The 10,504-nt window shown below is 32.1% G+C and overlaps 2 protein-coding genes across 2 annotated transcripts; both read right to left on the bottom strand.

The window, feature by feature from the left end:
• Positions 1 to 70: 70 nt before the first annotated feature.
• LOC124494563 (uncharacterized) lies at positions 71 to 5,005 on the bottom strand. The gene is made up of 4 exons (XM_047057751.2): positions 3,725 to 5,005; positions 3,185 to 3,658; positions 1,115 to 3,118; positions 71 to 1,055 (listed from the first exon to the last, which is right to left on the bottom strand). Exons 1-4 carry the CDS (start codon positions 4,557 to 4,559, stop codon positions 385 to 387), a joined length of 3,984 nt encoding a protein of 1,327 aa, XP_046913707.2. The 5' UTR covers positions 4,560 to 5,005; the 3' UTR covers positions 71 to 384.
• A 46-nt stretch (positions 5,006 to 5,051) lies between these two features.
• On the bottom strand, positions 5,052 to 10,363 carry LOC124495080 (uncharacterized). The gene is made up of 4 exons (XM_047058403.2): positions 8,710 to 10,363; positions 8,171 to 8,647; positions 6,099 to 8,102; positions 5,052 to 6,033 (listed from the first exon to the last, which is right to left on the bottom strand). Exons 1-4 carry the CDS (start codon positions 9,542 to 9,544, stop codon positions 5,363 to 5,365), a joined length of 3,987 nt encoding a protein of 1,328 aa, XP_046914359.2. The 5' UTR covers positions 9,545 to 10,363; the 3' UTR covers positions 5,052 to 5,362.
• Positions 10,364 to 10,504: the final 141 nt, after the last annotated feature.

A 10,504-nucleotide genomic window follows, 5' to 3' on the forward strand; every position in this document is an offset into this window, starting at 1 on the left:
TGATTGAATCAATCAAAATGTTGATGCGATGAAATAAAAAAGGGAGAGAGAGAGAGAGGTAGAAAAAAAATCCATTCATTAATAAAGTTTAATTTTTTTTTAAATAAATTCGATCAATAAACATATATATATTAAATTTTATTGCGATAAAATCACATCACTGTTTGGCTGTCGAGTTGGATGAATTCCAAGAAAAAAAAGTGGAAAAAAATTTGTACAAAAAAATCAACTAACCATAATGTATAAACGCGATGTTTGTTGTTCATAATAATTTTTTGGAAAAAGTAAATTTGTTATTTTTCAAATTTTTATTTTTAATTACTGTTTTTGTTGTTATATTACTAATTACTAATTTATGGTTGCATAATAATGTTGGAATAAAAATTACACCTGAATTTGTTTGATGATCAATTCATGATGACATTGTAAACCGGGTATGATTACGTTTGATGGTTTTAATTTTTCATATGCATCCTGTATTTTCATGGCACGACGTCGTCGATTTTCATAACGATTCGTTTTGATTAATAAAACCAGAATGGCAATAATACGATAGAATAGCATATTGAATATCAACATGATAATTGTCGATAGAAAATATGTTTCATGAAATTCATGTTCATTATCTTCCATTTTTAATTTAAGCAATATTTTTTGAACTTCTTTTTTCCCACAACGTTCGAATCCATATTGTAATAATAAAATGGCTTCTAAACCAAATCGTGTTGGAGCGAAATACGATAAAAATTGAAATATATAATGCAGACGACGAACTGGTGTGGCTATATTACTAAGTAATAATGATATAACTTGTACTGCCGGCATCGCAATGATTAATGCAATAAAATTACCCAATGTGAGTATAGCGATTAAATGACCAAGTGCTTGTGCGACTAATGCGTTTATTATTAAATAAAATAACATCCACCAATACATTCCTGGTCGAATTGGTTCGAAAATATCATTTATATATGCAAGTATTATGATGGCGGGTATTAGCGGTATGATTTCGGTAAATAATTTCATCGTATAAAATACACCTGTGCTATACCAACCTATAAAATTGCAAAGAATAATTTTTAGTAAACAAATCAATTAATCGAGTTCACCTTACCATTTTGATGTTCATTACGGAAAAAGATAATTTCTTTGGAAAACATGATCGATGCTTGTAATAAAAACAGAAAAAATAACAATGAATTCACGAAAGCTGCATAAATGAATGAAGCTTTTAAATCGAAATCTTCATCATCTTTATCCTGTGTTTGATTACAAGTATTATTGAAATCATCCAATAAATCGACACAACCATCATAATAAATCATGTTGTGGTCGAAAACAATATTCATAGCAAACCCAAAACCAATGTACAGACAATACATAATACACAGAATTTGCCACAAATATCCACGAACATAAAATGCATAACGTAGTATCAATACCCAAACAGATTTTAATGAAAAACGATTTCGATTAGTCGGTATTCCATCCAATACAGGAACGGTTTCATTTAATAAAATAAGATTATCATTCAAGATTCTCTCATTGGCCAAACGAACCAAATCCTGAACAGAAGGATCTTCATAGCTAAGACAGGAATACTTGATCAACTCTTCAACTGAAAAGATATCATCTTGATACATTCGGTCAGAAACTTTGTTCAAATGTTGACGCATATCGGATGGTGGACCCGAATAGACACACACGCCACCTTTAGCTAGAACATAAACCTGATCAAACATGGAAAACACTTCGACGGTTGGCTGATGTATCGATGTGATGATGCAAATGTTGTGGTGGTGAGCCACTTGTCGCAAACATGATATGACAACTTGAGCTGAACTTGAATCCAAACCACTTGTGGGTTCATCGATACAAATCAAGTTTGGCATCCGAACCGATGTGAGTTCCAGACCCAGTGCCAAACGTTTCCGTTGACCACCGGAACAATTTTGCACATAAGTGTCTTTCGTATCGACCAGATCTAATTCTTTGAGAATTTTCATAGCGATTGCTTCATGATCCAAGTTTTCGTTTTCCATAGCATTTTTCAACATTGATGCATAAATCAAACTCTGCTTGGCTGTCAAACCGGGTAGCAAATGGCCTGAAACTTCTTGCGTAAGATAACAAACACGTATGGGCGTGAATTTACTGAGGAAGAATTTAGTTGTATCGCTCAATCGTGTCTTTGATTTCCCGATTAAAATATTGAGCAGTGAAGTTTTGCCGGCTCCAGATGGTCCCATCAATGCATTAAGAGTTCCAAAACGGAATTGACCATTCAAATTTTTTAGAATTTGCTTCGAATCCTTTCTTTCATTTTGTACCGTTCGAATTTCATATATTGATTTTGTACCAAACAAAGTAAGCGATCGCCATGCAACAACAATCTTATGGCGAGCAAAATGTTCAAAACCAAGTTCATCTTCTTTTTTGATTCTAACAGTTTTAGATAAATCAACTGCTTCTTCTTTCTGGTCAGTTAGCTTTCCATAATCAATACATTTGATTACATCGGAAATTGAAGCTTTGACAAATCTTTTTGATCGAAAGATTCCACTGAAATTGTATACCATCAAAACCAATACAAGTAAACGAATGCAGACACTGTTGATGAACATGAAATATGAATCACTATAAACTGCATTCACATTAATTCCAAAATCTTCGAGTACGAATGAAATTGTCGTCTCATCATCGCAACGATCAAGCCCATACATCGTATAAATTAGCCCATTGGGAATGGCCTTGAGCGATAAAGTTTCGGAAATTCGTAGAAAAATTGAAGGTAAAGTTTTCATCTTATAAGGATTGAACATGAAACCAGTAAAAAATTGTTGAAAAAGTACAATAATATAGGCAGATACGACCGATACTTCAACTTTGCCAAGAAAGATCATACATAAAATATAGCCGATGCTTTGATGAAAGCAATTATATAAATAACTAAAATAAAAATAATGACCAAATCGATTCCAATTCATTTGATAATTGTCAACATATAGATGATCAATAGAGAAATATGCGACTGTATTAATAAAAACGGTAATTATAGCCAATTGGATATTACGTAAAATCATAAATGGGAAAAAGAATGTACCAAGACCATACCATTCTGTAATTTCAAATGATGATCATATTATTATTATTATGAATAGTTTTTAAAGTCGGACAAACTTACGATTACGATGTTCATTTCGAAATACTTTTAATATATGATCGAAGGACATACTATTGATAGAAACTATGCTTACGCTGATGAGCATGGCGAAAAACCATTGATTCATTTCAAAATCATCAACCAATGCTTTTGCGTATAACTTATTACTACAGGTAATATTTTGAGCACTTTCATCCGATTTGAATGAATAACAAGTTTCAGCATGAGTCATTTTCGATTCAAAAAACGTTGTGACCAACATGATTACGAACAAAAAAAATGGAAATTGCATTAAAAAGCTTTTATATTCGGCTATGAATGTTATTCTGAATATCCGATGAAATTGTAAGATTAAGTCTCCCCAACAGAAACGTTTACGTCCTTGTCTGATACCATTCTGTAAGAATTTCAAATCATCAACCAATGGATCCAATTGAGCATGTTGTTCAATCAAGGTTGAATCGGTTAATTTTCGAACATTTTTACTTCCGATGGCTAACGAAAAGATTTTTCTTAAAGTTATTCATTTAACTATTTAGATTTAATAATTCTAGTTCATACCTTCACAAGCGATATCCAGATATTCTTCAATGGGGGGCTTCTCCGTGTCGAATTCATCGTTGATTTTTTGTTTCAAATTGTTACGCAAGTCATTTGGTGGTCCAGAATAGATGCAAACACCTCCTTTGGCAAGAACAAATACTTTGTCGAATAAGCTCATAATGTCTGAGTTGGGGGTGTGTATTGAAACCAGAATAGTCAATCGATTATTACCAGCTAATTTTCGTAAACATTCCATAACAAGTAGAGCAGCATTACTATCAAGGCCGGTTGTTGGTTCATCGACGAACAAAAAGGTCGGCTTTTCTAATGACATCAATTCCTGAGCGATAGCAATACGTCGTTGTTCTCCGCCAGAACATTTCTCGAAATGATTGTCCAATATGGTTTTATCGAGTAAAAGTTCATTCAACACAGAAAGTATATGTTGATTCATTTGATTCCATTGGCTCATTGGATTCTTGAAACGAAATGCATAGTGCAAGATTTCTCGAACGCTCATTCGAGCAATGATGGTTTCGTGAAAATGTTGCTCAACAAATCGAATAATGGGCGTTTGATTACGCTCCGCACGATTCAGAAAAATCTCGGAGTCCGAAGTGATACCACTATGAAGTGTACCATTCAAGCAGTTGAGCATTGTGGTTTTCCCGGCTCCACTTGGACCCAGAAACGCATTCATACTGCCATAAGTGACATGGCCATTCAAACGTTTTAGAATGGATTTTTTTCCACTTCCGAACCAGCCACTCACTTCATACGATAAATTTCGCCATGCCAATGAAATATTCTCGGCCATAGGTTCACAATTCAATTTCAAATTGTTTTTATTCATAATGTTGTTACATTTGTCGATCACAGTTAATGAACCTTCAATTGTTTGACTAATCAATCAGACACTAATATTATATTTCAAAAAAAAAATTTTATATAAATTAGAGCTGAACGGATGTGCTTCCTTTTCCAAATTATATCATCAATAATAACAGTGATAATAATGAAAATTGTCGAAATAATTTTCACAGTATAATTTCATCAGTAATTTATTATTGATTAAAAAAATATAAAAATGATTTTCATGCGTATATCACACACTCGATTATGAAGAACGTTAAATGAAGCAAATCAGCAATTTATCTTACGCTTTTATAAGAGAAAAAAAAGAGAAATAAGCTTATAATTTTCAAGGTCAAAAATATGGAAAAATTTTGTTTTCATTTTATAGTATAACATCACCCATCCTATAAAATTAAGGTGTATCAATCACCATCATCGTCATCATCACTATTTAAACTTGAAGAAGATGAATAAATGTACTAATACCAAATTCATTTTAAAAATTAATTTATTCTTCATCATGATAATAATGATATTCAATGACGAAGAAAAAAAAATAAAGAAAAAACTATAGTTTTTTGTCGTTGAATGAAAATCTTTCGATGTTGGTTATACAGTCGAAGGAATTCCAAGGAAAACGAAGTGGAAAAAAACCAATTAATCATGATACATAGACGTCATGTTTGTTGTACATAATAATTCTTTGGAAAAAGTGAATTTGTTTTTTATCAAATTTTTATTTTTAATTTCTGTTTTTGTTGTTGTACTAATTTATGGTTGCATAATAATGTTGGAAAAAAATTAAACCTTAAACTGTTTGATTGTCATTTCATGATGACATTGTAAACCAGGTATGATTACATTCACTGGTTTCAGTTTTTGATGTGAATCGGCTATTTGCATTGCCCGTTTACGACGATTTTCATAACGATTGGTTTTTGCCAATAATAATAATAATGCAATCACACGATAGATTATTATGTTAAATATAAGCATAATAATCGTATAATAGAAAAATGTTCCATGAAATTCATGTTCATTTTCTTCCATTTTGAATTTCAACAAAATTTTCTGCACTTCTTTCCTACGACAACGATCAAATCCATATTGTAATAATAAAATGGCTTCAATTGTGAATCGAGTGGGCGCAAAATTCGAAAGAAATTGAAATATATAATGTAGACGTCTAATCGGTGTGCCCATATTACTGATTAATAATGATATAACTTCAATGGCAGGTATCGATATGATTAATGCAACAAATTTGCCTAACGATATTATAGCGACCAAATGTCCAAATGCCTGTGCAGCTAAAGCACCCATCAATGAATAGAACAATAGCCAATAAAACATTCCAGGATGAATGGGTTCATAAATGTCAATCAGATATGTAAAGATTGTTAGCGCAGGTATCAATGGTAAAAATTCTATTAACATTTTCATAGAATAAAATGCACCAGTACTATACCAGCCTATAAAATGAAAAAAATTTTAAATGGAAAAGAATTAAAAGAATCTGACATTATAAAACACACACCATTTTGATGTTCATTACGAAAATAGACAATTTCCTTCGAGAACATGATTGACGTTTGTAATAAAACTATGAAAAACATCATTGATTGTCCGAAACAAATATAAATGAATGAAGCTTGAAGATCAAAATCTTCATCTTCTTTTTCTTGAGTTTGATTACAAGTATTATTGAGTTCATCTTCCATGTTTACACAGCCATCACGAAATATCATGTTTGTGTCGAAAATATAATAAATTGAAATACCAAATGATATATATAGGCAATACATTAAGACAAGAATTTGCCACAAATATCCACGAACATAAAATGCATAACGTAGTATCAACACCCAGACAGATTTTAATGAAAAACGATTTTGATTAGTCGGTATGCCATCCAATACAGGAACGGTTTCATTTAATAAAATAAGATTATCATTCAAGATTCTCTCATTGGTCAAACGAACCAAATCCTGAACAGAAGGAACTTCATAGCTAAGACAGGAATACTTGATCAATTCTTCAACTGGAAAGATGTCATCTTGATCCATTCGGTCTGAAACTTTGGTCAAATGCTGACGTATATCAGATGGTGGACCCGAATAGACACACACACCACCTTTAGCTAGAACATAAACCTGATCAAACATGGAAAACACTTCGGCGGTTGGCTGATGAATCGATGTGATGATGCAAATGTTGTGATGGTGAGCTACTTGTCGCAAACATGACACGACAACTTGAGCTGAGCTTGAATCCAAACCACTTGTTGGTTCATCGATACAAATCAAGTTTGGCATCCGAATCGATGTGAGTTCCAGACCCAGTGCCAAACGTTTCCTTTGGCCACCTGAACAATTTTGCACATAAGTGTCTTTCGTATCGACCAGATCTAATTCTTTGAGAATTTTCATAGCGATTGCTTCATGATCCAAGTTTTTGTTTTCCATAGTATTTTTTAACATTGATGCATAAGTCAAACTCTGTTTGGCTGTCAAACCGGGTAATAAGTGACTGGAAACTTCTTGCTTAAGATGACAAACTTTTATGGGAGTAAATTTACTGAGATAAAACACGGTCGAGTCGCTCAATCGTGTCTTTGATTTCCCGATTAAAATATTGAGCAGTGAAGTTTTGCCGGCTCCAGATGGTCCCATCAATGCATTAAGGGTGCCAAAACGGAATTGACCATTCAAATTTTTCAGAATTTGTTTAGAATTCGGTCCTTCTTTTTCTACACTTCGAATTTCGTAGATGGATTTTGTACCAAACAAAGTAAGCGATCGCCAAGCAACAACAATCTTATGGCGAGCAAAATCTTCAAAACCAAGTTCATCTTCCTTTTTAATTCGAACAGTTTTAGATAAATCAATTGCTTCTTCTTTCTGGTTAGTTAGCTTTCCATAATCAATACATTTGATTGCATCAGAAATTGAAGCTTTGACAAATCTTTTTGATCGAAAGATTCCACTGAAATGGTATATCATCAAAACGAATACAAGAAAACGAATGATGACAATGTTGATGATCATGAAATATGAGTCACTATACACTGTATCCACATTAACTCCAAAATCATCGAGTACGAATGAAATTGTCGTCTCATCATCGCAACGATCCAGTCCATACATCGTATACATTAGCCCATTGGGAACAGTCTTGAACGAGAGAATTTCTGACATTTGTAGAAAAATGGAAGGGATATTTTTCATTTTATAAGGATTGAACATGTAACCAGTAAAGAATTGTTGACATGTTATAACAATGTATGAGGAAACAATTGAAACTTCGAATTGGCCAAGAAAGATTAAACATAAAAGATGACCAATGCTTTGTTGTTGAAAATTATTAAGCAAAACAAAGTAGAGAAAATTTCCAAAACGATTCCAATTTAATTGATTATTATCTACGTAAAGATGGTCAATAGAAAAATAACTGATCATTCCGATAAAACCAGTCAATATAGTCAATTCGATGCAGCGCACAATAAGGAATGCCCAAAAAAATGTTCCAAGACTGTACCATTCTGTTTTTTTTTTGAATCAAAATGATTATTAAATTAAGAAAAAAATGGTTCAACATTTTTTTACTTACGATTTCGATGTTCATTACGAAAAACTTTAAGAATTGGATGAAAAAATAGACAACTCATACCAAGTACGCTTAAACTGATTAATACAATGTCAAACATCTGATGCATACGATAATCATCTGTTAGGGCTTCATCATACAATTTTTCACGACAAGTCATATTTAATGATAAATAATCATCTGATTCTAATGAATAACAAACATTTGCATGTGTCATATTCGTTTCATAAAACGATGCTATCACCGTGATAAGAAAAAAAAAGAATGGATATTGTATCAAAAAATTTTGATATTCAGCCACAAATGTGATTTTCATTAACCGATAGAATTGCAAAATAAAATCTACTAATGAAAATTTTTTTCGTCCTTGCCTTATGCCATTCTTTAAGAATTTTAAATCATCAACCAATGGATCCAATTGAGCATGTTGTTCAATCAAGGTTGAATCGGTTAATTTTCGAACAATTTCACTTCCAATAGCTAATGAAAAGGTTTTTCTTAGAGTTATCCATTTATCTAGATTTAATGATTCTATTTCATACCTTCACAAGCGATATCAAGATATTCTTCAATGGGTGGCTTCTCCGTGTCGAATTCATCGTCGATTTTTTGTTTCAAATTGTTACGCAAGTCATTTGGTGGTCCGGAATAGATGCAAACACCTCCTTTGGCAAGAACAAATACTTTGTCGAATAAGCTCATAATGTCTGAGTTGGGGGTATGTATTGAAACCAGAATAGTCAATCGATTATTACCAGCTAATTTTCGTAAACATTCCATAACAAGTAGAGCAGCATTACTATCAAGGCCGGTTGTTGGTTCATCGACGAACAAAAAAGTCGGCTTTTCCAATGACATCAATTCCTGAGCGATGGCAATACGTCGTTGTTCTCCGCCAGAACATTTCTCGAAATGATTATCCAATATGGTTTTATCGAGTAAAAGTTCATTCAACACAGAAAGTATATGCTGATTCATTCGATTCCATTGGCTCATAGGATTCTTGAAACGAAATGCATAGTGAAGTATTTCTCTAACTGTCATTCGAGCAATGATGGTTTCATGAACATGTTGCTCAACAAATCGAATGACTGGCGTTTGATTACGTTCCTCACGATTCAGATAAATTTCGGAGTCCGAAGTAATACCACTACGAAGTGTACCATTCAAGCAGTTGAGCATTGTGGTTTTACCAGCTCCACTTGGACCCAGAAACGCATTCATACTGCCATAAGTGACATGGCCATTCAAACGTTTCAGAATGGATTTTTTTCCGCTGCCGAACCAGCCACTCACTTGATACGATAAATTTCGCCATGCCAATGAAATATTCTCGGCCATAGGTTCACAATTCAATGGTCCATTGTTTTTATTCATAATGTTGTTGCATTTGTCGATCACAGTTAATGAACCTTCAATTGTTTTAACTAATGAATCAGACACTAATATTATATTTTCAAAAATTTTTATATTAAATTAGAGCTGAACGGATGTGTTTCCTTTTCAAAATTATATCATCAATAAAAATAAACGATGATCACTATGAAAAAAAATGTTTAAACAATTTTTAAATAAAGCTATGCCTCTTAACTGGTTGTTAAGCTTGTTGAATTAATTGAATGTGTATGTATGTATGTATTTTGCTGGAAAAATTTATCACTAAAAAAACAGATGTGAAATAAGCATCATGCGTATAGAAAATAGATTGTCGATAAATGAATGATGATGTCTAGAGAAAATGGCGCCAATGTTTAAAATTCAACGTTATTAAATTAATTTATTATTATTAAACTATATAACTAGCCAGAAAAAAAATTTTTTTTTCTACACTAACTGGTTATTTAATATATGAAAGAATCTATGTTAAATTTTTTCTTTCTGCATCGTATATACCTTTTCTAATATTGGATAGTTTTTTTTTATTTTCTTTTTGTTCAAGGATAGATTCATTGATTATTTAGGTGAATATCATTTCTTTTCATGGTCATGATAATCTCTTTAAATCGAAAAAAAAGCAAAGAAAAAAAAATATATTGTACAGCCATACACTTTTTTTTTTGTTCATATGTTGTATTTTTATATCTGTTTGATTGACAACAATTTTTTTGTTTGTTTGTTGCCATATTCGCATAGCATATATATATATATATAAATGTTCATATTCGGAATTCGTAAATCAAAGATAATATAAATCAATGTGATGATAAAACACAGTGATAAAATAGTTTGAAATTAATGATGATTGACACTATTCAATACGTGATTACGTTGCAATGAATGATACTAAAAGTTTTTGGCTGATCTTATATACATGTGAAATAAAATGTACAAAACTTA

This window comes from Dermatophagoides farinae, chromosome 3 (assembly GCF_024713945.1).
Source record: "Dermatophagoides farinae isolate YC_2012a chromosome 3, ASM2471394v1, whole genome shotgun sequence".
Taxonomy (NCBI): Eukaryota; Metazoa; Arthropoda; class Arachnida; order Sarcoptiformes; family Pyroglyphidae; genus Dermatophagoides; species Dermatophagoides farinae.

Excerpts from the sequence above, each read along its gene's own strand:
- LOC124494563 (XM_047057751.2), bottom strand. The coding sequence starts at position 4,559 with ATGAATAAAAACAATTTGAAATTGAATTGTGAACCTATGGCCGAGAAT. Across the intron at positions 3,659-3,724 it reads TCTGGATATCGCTTGTGAAG|CCATCGGAAGTAAAAATGTT; the intron begins GTATGAACTAGA and ends TCTTTTCGTTAG. Across the intron at positions 3,119-3,184 it reads TCGAAATGAACATCGTAATC|AATGGTATGGTCTTGGTACA; the intron begins GTAAGTTTGTCC and ends TTGAAATTACAG.
- LOC124495080 (XM_047058403.2), bottom strand. The coding sequence starts at position 9,544 with ATGAATAAAAACAATGGACCATTGAATTGTGAACCTATGGCCGAGAAT. Across the intron at positions 8,103-8,170 it reads TCGTAATGAACATCGAAATC|AATGGTACAGTCTTGGAACA; the intron begins GTAAGTAAAAAA and ends AAAAAAAAACAG. Across the intron at positions 6,034-6,098 it reads TCGTAATGAACATCAAAATG|GCTGGTATAGTACTGGTGCA; the intron begins GTGTGTGTTTTA and ends TTCATTTTATAG.